Source organism: Stegodyphus dumicola, chromosome 8 (genome assembly GCF_044657685.1).
Source record: "Stegodyphus dumicola isolate Sdum_Otavi_A_Nest chromosome 8, ASM4465768v1".
NCBI lineage: Eukaryota > Metazoa > Arthropoda > Arachnida > Araneae > Eresidae > Stegodyphus > Stegodyphus dumicola.
In genome coordinates this window covers 33,969,685-33,984,315 of record NC_140775.1, presented here as the reverse complement: position 1 = coordinate 33,984,315, position 14,631 = coordinate 33,969,685, and the positions used below count along the sequence as shown (strand labels likewise).

The 14,631-nt window shown below is 35.5% G+C and overlaps 1 protein-coding gene across 4 annotated transcripts in view; it reads left to right on the top strand.

Annotated features, from left to right (window-relative positions):
• Window positions 1-14,631, top strand: part of LOC118182896 (uncharacterized) — a 462,070-nt gene that overhangs the window by 250,834 nt on the left and 196,605 nt on the right. For all 4 annotated transcript variants that reach the window (XR_015042537.1, XR_015042535.1, XR_015042536.1 and 1 more), the window contains exons 7-8: window positions 3,556-3,851; window positions 5,527-5,817. Coding sequence is in view for 1 of the 4 variants with exons in the window: in XM_085821730.1 (XP_085677856.1) it covers window positions 3,556-3,851; window positions 5,527-5,817 (587 nt within the window). In the remaining 3 variants the exon portion in view is untranslated. The remainder of the gene's footprint in view (window positions 1-3,555; window positions 3,852-5,526; window positions 5,818-14,631) is intronic.

Here is a 14,631-nt window from a genome sequence, read left to right as displayed (position 1 = left end):
TCTTCCCAGATTTAGGATTCCCAAATTCTTTGGGCATGCTTATCTAAAATGTCTTCATGAATTTTTGTTTTAGCCAATAACGAATTTCTGTTTACTGCTGCCGGCTATTCAAGAACTTCATAACTTGTCCCAATTAATGTATAAACACTAATCTCACTAATCTACTAATCTCACTTTCGAAACAAAACGGCAATATTAGATGTACGAAGATGCTATTATGTTCCTGTCTCTCTTTTTATAAGATATTCATTGTAAGTGTAAGAGCATTTCGAAAGCAAAAATTCGATGGAAAAGGAGTAATAATATAACTAAAATTATTATTAAAATAGCAAACCGCCTACAAATATTGCATGTACACAATTTTTATATATATGTGTGTTTAAGGCAAAACTATTATTAACAAGATAAATGAGTGAAAATAAAATCCCTTTTGCAACAGTTTGTGAGCTTTAATTACTGCTGAACAAAATAATTACAGTACTATCCTTAAAATAAATGTTTCTAAATGTCGGATAGATTAAATCTGGTCGTTACCTCCTTCAAAGTAAGTTATATGCGAACATGCAGGGAAACTAGAGCTTACTCCATGAATGAAATTATCTGCAGAAGTTTCTTAGTGGAAATGTCCCTACCTCTCTCTCAGAATCGTCCTGAATGTCCTCCATGAAGATTATGTTTCCCGTCATATGAAAGAGTTTGATTTATAGGTACGGTTTTGGCCTCAAAATGAAGTCACACCGAGCTCTTGAGAAGCGAAGAAAAGCTAAGAGGGCAATAAAAACTATGCCGACAGTGTTTCTTTCATAAAAAGGATTGTGCAATTAAAATCCTTTTTCTTTAGATCAGATAGCTAAAACTGCTTTTTAATGCGATACTTTGAGGCAATTGAGGGTAGAATTTATTGCAACCGATATTACTTGTACAAGGAGGGTAAATGGTTGCTTCAGCGCGTCAACACTCCAAAGCTATTCTCAAGCGTTCCATGTGCTTTTGGCCGAAAGGAAATCCATAACAGTTTTTATGCCTTTAATTCGCAAGGTTTGTAGAGACATTAAGTGTTTTAGAAGCAGGCAAGATGAAAAATATGCAACGTCTTCTCTGGGAATCGAACGCGGGCTTCTCAATTACGCGCTGACCACTACACCACGATGACTCCCCAAGTAGGTGGGAAAAATACCTTATAGTTTTACCACCTATTACACCTTCAAAGCTGAAATCCAAAGGCTGGTCATTTTTATTCCATTATTAAATCTTGAAGAATTGCAGAGGACATGAGACACTTTTCAATCAACAGATTTCCAGGATTTTTCCTTCCTTTCAGCCGTGATGTAAGAGGTTTATTTTTTCTGAACTGCAGATAAATTGTCGCCCGTCTTTAAATTAGAATCCAGGAACAGCATTTAAATGCAACAAAAGTGAAATCTAACTGAAAGTCATTACATTATTGGCTTGCATTTAACAAATGAAGCTTAATATAAATCATCTCTTATTGCGGAAAGCTTATAATTCATTAAAGAAAAAAAGTACAAAAGGCAAATGATTAATTAAATGTTGTAACCCCAGGACTGAATGAGCGTCACCTAGCGGCCGCCGAAATAAACACCAGCCAAAAAACAAAGACTACAACAGTCAGTCGATGTGCGGGAGTCATGAACTAAGCATGCTGTTTCTCCGAGATGTTGTTCCCTGAGATTTACTTTGTAACTTAAATGTGTAATTATAAAGCTCTTAATTGTAATGTTTTATCTTTATTGTGTTTTGTTAATTAAAACTATTTAAAAAGGCCTATTGAGTCTTGTTTATGGTAGTTTGGGTTATAATGTCTAGAATTTCGGCTCTTAATTAAACACGATTGCTAACCATAACTGCTCAGTCAGGTGAATTATGATAGTTTAAAACCATTGGCTGAATTGTTAACATAGCTCTTTTCTAGATTATCTTTTCTCTCTCTTTTTAACAATCACTTACTTTGTACTTCTGGTGGAGTTCACATAAAAATGTAGAAGACAAAGTTAGTTAGTAAAATAACTGTTAAATAAAATAAATCTTACAACTTCAAGTAATATTTCGAAATTCTTTTGATCTTGTTTGGTTTTTTTTTTCATTATATATATATATATATATATATAGTATATAATCATATGTAAACATACATGATTATATATTTATGTATGCATCTATATGCCAGTTCTAAATTCTCTTCTGTTCTTTCGTGTATTTAACATATCAACCGAAGTAAGGCAAACCGAGATAGTAACCTTGGTCGAAATATTCATTTTGCTTTCCTAAATTCTATTCGCTGTTATTTATTTTTATGTTTCGTACAATTAGAATACCAAAAGATGTTTCGTACAAAAAACAAAGACTACAGCAGTCAGTCCATGTGCGGGAGTCATGAACATAGTTTTGCTGTGCTCTGTGTATGCTAACCTTAATAGAAAACTGGCCACAAATTGAGTAATATCCAGTTAATGGCAGAAAAACTATCATTCATTGTAGTAGATTATGCACTTTACTTTCATTAAATTTTCTAAATTCGCCTACAAGAACATATCATTCCGCTTCTTTCGTCTCTTGTTCAAACTTCCAAATTATATGTATTCATTGCTATATAATTGTCTCCATTCCCCCCTCGCTTTTCAAGCGAGAACTCGCCTTGTATGCTTAATGAATTGCCCAAACACAGGATTTGAAAAGATTTTTATGAGTTTTTCTCTTGATTACATTTGCAATCTGATAAAGAAAAGTGGATCCAGCTGCATATTTTGCTGTATTAATATTTTATCTAATTCCATCCAGATTTCTTTCTCTGTTAAGCTGCAAAAATATTTAATACGTATCTCTAAGAAAACAGTAATAACTAGAGTATAAGAAAAGTATGGGCAATGGATTCCTCTATAAAGGTACAAGCAAAAATCCAGCTGCATTCGAAGAAAGTCTTTAGATATTAATTTTGCGATTAAAAGTAAATCTTTAATTTCAGTCCGAAACGAAAACGCAAAGAGTAATCAAATATCGAACTTCAATGAAATGGAAGGATTATTCTTTCAGTAGTTGAAATAAGTAGAAATCAGCAACGTTACAATTTTATAAAGCTTTCAAAAGTAGTTTGCACAATCAAACCTGAATCAATAGCTGTTTTAAAATGAAGTATAAAGATTGTCTAAGTAAACGAACCGTTAGTTTCTTTCTAAGGAATAAATTTTGAGCTTGGTGAAAAAGATAAATGTTTTACTTCTTTACCTCAGCTGAAGTACCTCAGCTTATGCGGCATTTTATAACTTTAAATATTATATATTTTATATAATATTTAAAGTCAAAAGAGAGCATGTGCTATCGAGGTTTGACTATATTTAGTTCTGATGATTCTTCTTCTTTTAATTGATTCTTTTTCTTTTAATTAATTTTTTAATTTATATTTTATTAAGTTTATGATATAACTTCATGTTAAGATTTCATTAAAGTGATACATTCTGCATGTATAACTCTCTCGTCTTACAATTATGCATTTTACCTCTAGTGCTGTAAGTGAAAAAGTCGTTGTATTTCAATCAGGTGGCACGGAGATGGATCAGAACCAGAATCTCGTGCAACAGCAGTTCCAGCTTCAGCAGCAACAGCTTATGATTCAACAGCAGCAGCAGGTTATTCATCAGCAGCAACAGCAATTGCAACAGCAGGTACACTTTCAGCAGCAAATACAGCAACAGCAGCAAATACAGAACCAGCAGCAAGTTATAATACAAGATATACAGCAGCAACAGACCCTGACAGCCTCTCTTGTGCAGCAGCAACCGGGTGTGATCGTAGGCGGAACTCCGATGCAACAGCAGCCCCAATCCCAGCGGAAGGTAACTCTCTACTATTGTATAAATTAGGATTCCAACTAACTATAATTTTACATCCGAAATCCTTAAAATGCAATCATTGTTTTCTGGTCTTCTAATTAGGGTTTTAGGTTTCGTTTTGTTCCTCGTTATGAGGCTATAATGTGGACAGGCATACAAGCAACGTTGGCTTACAAATATTTTATGTCTCTTGTGTTACATTGTTTCTTTGTACTATTTATTGATCATAACAAGAACATGTCAATGAAATTGAAACGATGCATTACTTTTATGGTACTGTAGCGATCTAGTGTTGCTGTAAGCTGGCGTGATGCTGCTCGATATATGGTTGCTTGTGTTGTCATTTATTACGACCTCTGAGACGTGCAGCAATACACGCAGTTGATTTGCCCTTGAAAATTATGATAACCCTGGGATTTGATCTTAGGCTTGTCGTGTGGCAGTTAAATATACCACTAACGCAAAAGAGCTCTTGTATGATTGATTCTGGTTTAAGAAATGTTCTGTTGCGAGGGTAGGATTGTCTATTGAGCACCGTCCTTTCCCAAGCATTTCTAATGCGATATGAGGAGATGGCATTAATCGTCGTGAACTGAGCCTATGTGGTCATTCTTGTGATCCCACTGTGCTGCTAATGGTTTATTGTTGCATTGATGGCCCGTGGCTGCGGTTCCGGTGTATGTATGAACGTGCTTTAGGTAGACCTGTTGCTGCATTGTGCAGAGTAGTTGAAAGAGCGCCTTGGCCTGTATGTGACATTGTTTGTCATTTGTCCTTAGTGAGCATCAAACTACGCACTTTCGCTCAATGAGCGGAAGTGCGTAGTTTTCCGGGTCGTCTTGTAGCGGTCTCGTAGTGTTGTACTCTAGATCACAACGGATCGCGATAGCCAATCAAACGCTCGCACTGCAAAGCGGCTAGAATACCAGAATCCAACGTCGGAGAGATCTTTTGCATTATCGGTATGATCTTCGACTGCCATGTAACAGACATAGGATCAAATCATCTACGATTATTGAAGATATTGATAAAGGGCATTACAGGTGACAGAATGAATTGTTTGGTTTATCCAAATTTTAATCAAAAACAAACCGAAATATAAAATTCTCTGATGATGAAATTTGATGGAATGCCTCATTCTGCAGGTTTTATAATCTTCTCGAGGAAATTATATCTTTTGTTCTCTAATAAACAGTTAATTAAACATTCGTCAGAATATACCTGCTATTAAGAGACATGCACCAAATATATGTTTATGAGTAACTTCGAGTATAATTGCTTGGCAAATAGTTTATAAATGGCTATTTTCACAGAAAAGAATACAGGTCATAGTTTAGGAGGTAGCTTATCTTCTTATCAACTGTTAATTACTAGGTCCACACGAATAATTTCATTTTCAGATTCCCCAAAAATAATATTTATTTTTATGTTATGGAATTATAAGTAGCCGAGTGCTTTATTTGGAGAACATTTCACTCTCGATAAAGCTAAGGTTATTTCTGAGTGCTTTATTTCGGTGCTAAATTACTTTTATAAAATTTTAGCCAATATCCATGGATATATGGGATATCATAAGCCGTTGCAAATCCAGCTCCGCTGTAGCAGGGAAACTCTGTGACTTCTATCATATAACTGCAGGCATATAAAAACTTCTGCTTATTTTAACATATATTTCCAGGTTCACAGGCGTCTGCCACAGCCTACTATGGAACAGATGCAAGCGGCGGTCGCCATAGCAGCACAGACGCCCAGGAGCAAGTCCCAACCCCCCCGTACCCCCAGCATCGGAGCAACCCCCTCCTTCCAGAGACCAGTTTCGCCCATGATGGCTCCCGGTGGACAAAGGACTTCGCAATCGTCTACGCTCTACGATACGTCGACGAGCAACCTCCTCAGCGTTCAACAGCCAATGATGCTGGGCAGTGTCTCTCCTTCAGCAACCACTTCCATCAGCCCAACCTCTCGCAAGGTATGTCTATCCTTCAACAATTCGTTTTCAAGATATCATTGCTTTTAAAGCTCAGTTGCAATGACATGGACGTGTAAAGTGAAGTTACGAAAGCTTGTTTCTCACATAATTGATATAAATTACCTTAGGATAGCAAATTTTTCAAAAGAAAAGAAGGCAGAATTCGCAAGGAAGTCGCAGTGTATGGAAGGAAAATTCGCGAAACTTTTCACAGTGAAGGATTTACATTAACATTTCGGGGAAAGGGGAGATGCATGCAAAATAATAATATAGTCAACAAATAAAGTGAAGTTACATTAGAAATATTTTATTGAAATTTACATTAATAAACCAATTAAATTCTATAAACGTATTCAGCACCATTTTAAGAGCAAGAACAGCATTTAATTGGACGGAATTTTTATACTCTCTAACATATACATAATTTTTTCATTCATTGGCACTTTTTAAAAAAGAACCATTCGGTTTCAAAATTGCTTTTTGATATTGAAAAGCAGTGGAAAGTAATTTAACGCTAAGTGCAGCACATTGTACAAAAACGAAATCAATTTAAGTTTAAATTAAAAATTCTAATTCACTTGTTTTCTTTTTCACATAATCGATGTTTCTTCAATAATGACATTTCTCCGCTATTTATTCTAGTTAGTTTAAGCAACAACATAACACTGCTTTTTGTTTCTTTACTTTTCGAGTCCTTTACTAATACCCCTCTATTACAAGTCCTTCAGTACGTCCCCTGTTTCTTGATCCATTGCTTTCTGAATGCTGAGATGTCAGAGCTTCTTTTTTCCTGTCTTCCACCATAAAAATAAACACAGCAGTCTTCTTTAGGAATCCCCAAGGAGAAACAGAAAAATTTATAAAAGATTAAACCATATATATTGTTTGGTTCCCATGGTTACAGATCTTGTTTCTGGAGCAAGGCAAAAGTTTTCTCCGTCTTCCCCTCTCCCTCTACCACGTCTCTTGATTGCTATTTTTAGCCCTAAGGGTGTGTGTACTGGAGAAGGAAGTTTGCTATTGAATCTGGAATTGCCTTTCGGAATTATTTTGATTTCTTGCATTTAGCTTAACCCTAGATATATTTCGTTAACTCCGCAAGCAAAGATTTTTTTTTTCAATTCGAATTAGATGTGTCATCCTAATTATAATTAGGACTTATATTTTTTTTTTTATTTTCAAGCGTGAAATTCCTCGTTAATAATCCTGCTTTACGTGAATCAATTTAAGATAATTTTCCGCGGTGTTTTCATATTTTCTTTTCTGCGTATCCCCCTTAGTTTTTTAGCGCTAGTCCTGAAAATGTAAAAAAATATTATAATAATTTTCCCCTTCCTCTATTGTACATAGTTCTCCCCTTCTGAGGGCTACTTTACTACTAAATCATATTCGCCTTGTTATCTTTATTTTTCTTCGATATATTCAGTTTGTATTTGCATTTTTATATTAGGCCTGCAGCTATTTTATTTTCACTTGCATTTAATATTTGAAACATATTTTGTGAAGATTCTTCGTTAAGCTATATGGAGTGGCAGGTGTTCACTTTCCAAACATGTGATTTCACCTTACTTCTGTTGTTTACGTTCTATCTTATTGCAGCTTTGTCTACTGCTGATGTATTCGATCTTTCGAACTCCAGGTCCTCTATTCACCCACTTTTCTTTCGTTCTACCAATGTTCCTTTTGGAAACTGCGGTCAAGACTCACTCATGTGAGATGTCCCTGGGGCTTTACATGGTAACTTAACCAACGTATCTGGATAAATTACCATAAAGTATTGGTTGAAAATCCGTCAGATATTGCAATTTGATATTACTATGTATTCTTAGTGGGATGTAGGTTTCTTTTAAAAATATAATTTTGTGATAGTTACCGGTAGTTAATGAACGGCTACTTTTCATTCTTCATGTTTTTACTGTAACGCGCTCTTCGGAAATTAAACTACTCGTGTTACTTTTCTCTACCAAATTTCAGAAGATAAAATTAGTTAAAAAAAGGGAGATACACGAGAAAATATGGTAAATAAAGCAGTTTTAAAATAACGCTTTTAAGCAGCAGTATACTGATTCGTCTAGCAAATATGTTCAAGTCATCATATGAAGAAATTACTTTCGAATTCCCCAGCATAGTTGCCCAGTTAAAGAAATTATTACATAAATTCTGCACCACGGTAGGTAACACATAGCGTTTAGCTATATCTTTTATTACGTGTAGTAACATATAAGCTTCTTATAAAAATTACACTAAGCAACAAACTTTAACGAGTTTTTTCTTCTTTTAAACAGACTTACTGACCGTTACGAGAGAAGGTTTTGTTTTGACTCTGAACACCGTTACCAATAGTTTTTTTCCATGATTTTGAATAAGCTTACCAATTGTTTTGGGGTCCTTGTCGAGAGTTGATTTTGTCGAGAGTGATTTTTTCTAAGAAAGATATCATTATTTTATGCCTATAAATCAGCATAATTACTTTAGCATGGAAAATATTTTACTACTGATACTGTGGAGACTTAAAAGATTTTTCGAAGCAAGATATACAAAAAAATCCGCTTTGGTGTTGGTTCGAAGCATGGATCTTCAAGCTGTTAGCCGGACATGCTCATTGTTTATATCATGAGAGAACGCATGAGGGAATGCAATAACTCATTAAATTCTCCACTATTTAATGGACGAGTGAAATCTAATCGACGAAACTGAGGGGGATGATTATTTATTACCGTCAATATTGTATGTGCTCTTGAATGTATGTATAAACTATTGTGTGTGAACTATATGCAGAACTTCAATTGCGAAACTATTGTGCTATATGCGGAACCCTGATCATCATCTTACCCTATTTTACACCGAATATTGACTGTGGGTCCCAGAAATTAATATTCAGTAGCTCATATATCTAAAGGTATACTTAATATTCGTATTCGTACAAGTATGCTATGTTACCGTATAAGCAGCATCTTTAATGAGTTTGTAACAAGTTCAATGAGGACATTTGATACAGTAATAGGCACATTAAAAATAGCAAAAATTTATAGAGAGATATAACATTTCTTTTTTTTTCTTGATGTAGTAACAGGCACATTAAAAATAGTAAACTGGTGTGCAAAACTTAAGCAACAATGTAAAAATTTAGCAGATAGCCATGAAGTTGCAGAAAAGGAGGTCTGGAGGTCAGAACAATGAACATGTAAATCAGTAGAAACGTCATGTGTATGTAAATATCAGGAACGAAACGTCAGAGGCGACGTGAGCGTACACAAAACGCGTGATGTCGGCGCGCGCAGCTCAACAATAGAATAAAAGGAAGGACGGAGACGCAATTCAACACATTCGCTGCAAGTGCCAGTGAGTCATTTCGTGAAATATGGCTAGAAGAAATCACCTGGACGACTTCACACGTGGAAGAATGATCGGAAAACTGGAGGAGGGGCGTACTGTCACCAGTGTAGCTGCAGAGTTCGGAATCAACAAAAGTGTCGTTTTGCGCGCTTGGAAAGCGTTCCAAACCACGGATACAGCTGTTAGAAAGGTTGGTGGTGGCTGCCGGAGGACGACAACTGCAGGGAATGATTGATATATCGTCCTGCAGGCGAAACGAAGACGACAGCAGTCAGCAAGCGCCATTGCTCACAACTCTGTACAGCAACGGGGCGACAAGTGTCGTGGTTTACTGTGGCCAGCCCCTTCACAAAGGGGATCTATTAGGCCACCGTCCTGAACGCTGCCTCGTGTTGAAATTTGGCCACCGACGCCACCGTTTACAGTGGTGCAGAGAGCACAAAAACTGGACAACTGATCAATGGAGTCGTGTCTCTTTACGGATGAGAGTCGGTTCAATACCAGAAGCGATTCTCAACGCGTTTTGATTTGGAGAGAGGTCGAGACCCGGTTTTATCCTAGTAACATCAAGGAAAGACACCGTAACGGTGGTCCTGGAGTTTTTGTCTGAGAAGGCATTATGCTGAACGGGTGAACTGAGCTCCACGTTTTCGACAGAGGGTCTGTAACCGGGGATCGCTATTGTGAGGAGGTACTCCTTCCCGATGTGCCATTGGCCCAGACTTAATTTTTATGGATGACAATACACGGCCACATCGGACTCTTGCTGTTGAGGAGCTACTGGAAAGGGAAGATATCACTCGAATGGATTAGCCAGCGTACTCCCCAGATTTAAATCCCATCGAACATGTTTGGGATGCTTTGGAGAGACGCATTGCAACTCGCTTACATCCTCCGGAGAAACCCAACAACTCAAACAGATGCTGATTGAGGAATGGGCACTCCTACCGCAAGAAATATTGCACGAGCTGGTTCTGAGTATTCGGAGACGGTGCGAAGCAACCATTGCATTAGGGGAGGGCATATCCCATATTAAAGAACATCTGCTTGTTGTTCTTCCTCTTGGATAGACAATCATGAGTCACGATACTATGCGTTCAATAAAGCTTGTTTTTTTTTTTTTTATTCCATACCGTATGCATTGTATTCCTTTTTCAGCTCCGATACTTTCGTCATCCTTTATGTACATAATACTCTCCTTCATTTCTGCATTTCATGTCTCTCAGTTGATTTCTCGTGGAGTTACGGTAAAAACCCTGCTGTTGCTTAAGTTTTGCACACCAGTGTAAAAATATATTGAGAGATATAAAATTTCTTTTTTTTTTCTTTGATGCAGAAACAGGCACATTAAAAATAGTAAAAATATATAGACAGATATATTTTTTTTCTTTTTTCTCTCTATTGATGAAAAGCTATGCAAATGTAGCAAGAATAATGGAAATGTTGATGTGAATGATATCGATGTGATTATATAATCTTTGTTTTGAAATGTGAATAATTGGCATCTGTAGGGATGATGGCACACTGAAAGAGGGCCCTTGTCGGCTAAATGTCCTGTCTGCTAAATGTCGTGTCGGCTAAATGTCCTGTCTGCTAAATGTCGTGTCGGCTAAATGTCCTGTCGGCTAAGTGTCCGTGTCGGTTAAGTGTCCTTGTCGGCTAAATGTCCTGTTGGCTAATTGGGGTCGGTTAAGTGTCCTTGTCGGCTAAATGTCCTGTTGGCTAATTGGGGTCGGTTAAGTGTCATGTCGTCTAAGTGTCCGCGACCGCTGAAAGGCTTATCTCAAGCCAGTCCAGTAGTCATGCGTTGCTGTGACGTTGAAGAAATTCTTTGGTTCAACAGCCAGATAGGAAAGTCAGAGAGTAACCTTCGAAGGTAGTTTGTGGGAGTTTGTCTTTGTTAGTAGGACGAAAGCAATCACAACGTGGACGAATCCATTTTAAAAATTTAGGGTATCGTTTTCTCTGAAAGCATTGTGGAAGGGGAAATTTATGTGAACATTTTTTAAATTTCAGAACTTAATGCTGAAATGCTAAAGAAAAATACCCGAAGAAAGATGGTATTTCTTTTTTCCTGTTTGAGCAGAATTACTAATTACAAACTATATTCACATCTTACTCTCATCTTGAAAAAACATTCATAATTTAGAATTTCTCGACTGTAAAGTTTACGAAATAGCTGTTTGAAAGAAAACGTTTTCGAGAACTAAATGTTGAAGTTGCTAAAGGTTGTTGATATAATCACAATAATATAAAAACAACTGAAGCATGGCAAAACATTGCTTTGTTTCTATTAAACCCCTATGAGTGCTTTTCAAAAATTATCTTTTTATGGCAACAACAGTTATAATTGCTATTTATATTACGATTAAGTCACTAATAAATATCCAAAAGTTAAAATTTTTTCCTCCGATACATCATAAATTTGGTGCGTAAATACTACTTTCGTTCTTTATTTGGTAATAAATATTGTTTTCACTGCATAATTTTATTCTTTTAGTTTCATAAATTTAGACTAACTAATTAACTCATCCTCTGTCTTCAGCTAAAATGGAATTATATCGCTTATTAACAAAATAAAAAGTTTAATAAAACTAAATTACTATTTAATAAATGACAAAATGTATCTACAAATACAAAGGGAAATCAAATAGGGCTTTTAAGCATACATTTACCGGTGACACGAAAGGTAATTTGAAAATATTTAATATTTAAGTTATTCGTTATGTCACAAGTATCATCCGTAATTTCCCTGAGACTCAAGTTGAAAGCAAATGTTTTGTCTTTTCTTTCTTTGAAGAAAATGAAGAAAGAAAGAAAAACAAATAACAAATATTCATACTTTATCTGTCCTTGATTTGGATTTATTGGATTTATTGATTTGGATTTATTGGAAGTTATCATTCGTATTATTTACAGCCATAATAAAAAATACAAAAACTGATTAGATCCAATCAAAATCTTATTTACAGAAATTTTCATTATAATTTAAATATTTACTTACAATCCAATATTTATAAAAAACAGTTGTAAATCAAAAATTAATTTCTGTTTTCCACATTAATGAACAGTTCCTGAATCTCCGGATCCTTGAAATAGGAGGCCAAATCATTCTCATTTAGTAATCAAGGCTTTTACCTGTTATCTCTGATAATGGACAAAATGTCTCGTGGGTGTCCAGTAATGAAAGGATCGACTGCATATCTGATTGAGATAGTCATTAATGATTACACAGTTTTTTCTTTGATATAAGGGTCATTAGTAATTATATCAACGATAAATTTTCTCTTATGACCTTCTGTAATACTCGTGGTAGTGACTGGGTTAAGAAATAATGAAAACACCACACATAATGTTTTGCATTTTATTTCAAATTAATAAATAGATTTGTGCATTTTATTAATTTTGATATGCTTTTATATAATAATTAGCTTTGAAACGCTGCTGGTTAAAGTAAGAGTTAGAAAGTAAAAGAACTCCAAAATCCTTTGAGCCTACAAACAATCTCCACGAAACAATGCAAGATGATCTAGGCACCATTTGTGTCTCATTCTGGGTGATGAACGACAGAAGTCAAAAGGAGCTCCTTAGGGAAAAGTCTTGTGGTGGCTGTCCACATCCTTGCTCTGGGACTTGTAACCATGGCGATTGCTTCCCCCACCCCCACCCCATGTCTCTTTCTTAATCTTTTGCAGCCTTTTGGGTACAACTGCAATAGGTATCGGTTATCCGTAAGCTGGCGCTCAGTGAACTTTCCAAGTCTTTTTTTGTTTGCTCAGTTCTTTACTCCTTTCTTTCTAAAGAAACAGGCGTATTTCTGTCTTTTGAGCTAGCAGGCGTATTTTCCATGGAGGAATTAGCTCTCATGAATTGCGCTTGATTGCATTTCGTGGATGTTTTAGTATGAAAGAAAATATCTGAAATTCTCCCATATGTATAACTGAGAAACAATTATATCCCATGTACTAGTTCCTCGGTCTTTTAGGTACTGTATTTCGAAGCTTCGAAGCTAAACATATATAAGATGACCACAGAATAAGTATGCATTTCCATGTTGAATTCACGAGAAAACTGGGATAGTTAACAACTTTGGGACATTTATGTTTAAGTTTTACGAACGAAGAGTTATTTAACTTCAATTCTTTCTTTTCCGGCTCTTTTCGACATGAGGCTCACTCATTGCAGAATTTATGTAAATTTTGAGTGGTTATCAGTTTTTAAGATAATGTTTAGAGGAATTCAGAATACTTTTGTAAGAGATATAGCTAGCTGTCCACTGATGCCTTCTTGAATAACGTGTTTTGCTGTAGGCGACTACAGCGCTAGTTTTGATATCGGTAATGTAGATTGAGCTTAGATTCAAATTTCGTAAGTTGTGCATATAAATTTTTACCGTTGTCTATGCAGAGCTTGTAATCTGTATGCGGGTTAGATTAAAATTTTGAGCTAATAGAAACTGCGAAAACAGCTTGTGGTTAGACCAGGTCCAGCTGGTTCTTAATTTTATTTTTGTGTATTTTAATTTAACTCTTTAAATTAATGAAGTAGAATGAATTTTAAATTATTGTTTGCTTAAAATTAAAAATTTATGTAGAGACAATTTATGTAGAGACCCCTTTAGAATTTAGGCAGCACCTCACTTTTATTAAAATTAAACTAGCTACGTTACTTTTAACCACAGCAGATGTTACAATATTAAATGTTATTTCTTACAGAAATGGCCTCTGAGAAATGCAGGGCTATTGAAAAAGATGGATTTGATTTTTAATCGCTATATTGTGCTTTATGTTATCTAAATATTTTTAGTTTTTATAGCAAAAAAGTTAGAAAGTTTTCATGTATATATGTCCTTATATGGAGAGGCAAGGCACACTTGATATTTGCAAGAGCTCAGTGCGTTTGTTTTATACAGAAATTAAATGTTCAAATCATCATTAATGATCATTTTATAGCATATGGCTTTGAAACATAAGTTTGCCAAATGCAATATTTGGCAAACTTGTGTTTCAAAGCCATATGCTATAAAATGATCATTTTCCGTTGTTACAATCGCCCAAGACGTTACATCTCTCTTTTCTGCGGCCTTGCAATATAATCCAGCATATGTACATAGAAACAGAATACAGCTTTACTACCTGAAGGGAAACTAACGGAGCTCATATTGAAATTTACTAACAGTTACCAATAATATGTAAACAAAATTTGAACTTTCACAATTGTTTTGTGTATAAAAGCGAAGGGTTTTGAGTATTTAGATTAGAGATTCTGGCAGCCGCGTCTTGCTGTTACGCTAGTTTAGCCCTAAGTCTGTATTATAGTATATAGTAAACCTTATATTAGTGTCTTGCTAACTGACGTTTTAAAGTATACGCCGTTACCTACTCTGAGCCAGCTTGAGTCTACTTTATGGGCAGCCTAAGACTACATTATGTAAATTTTAAATTTTGAACTTTATATTATGTTAATTAAAATATCCGC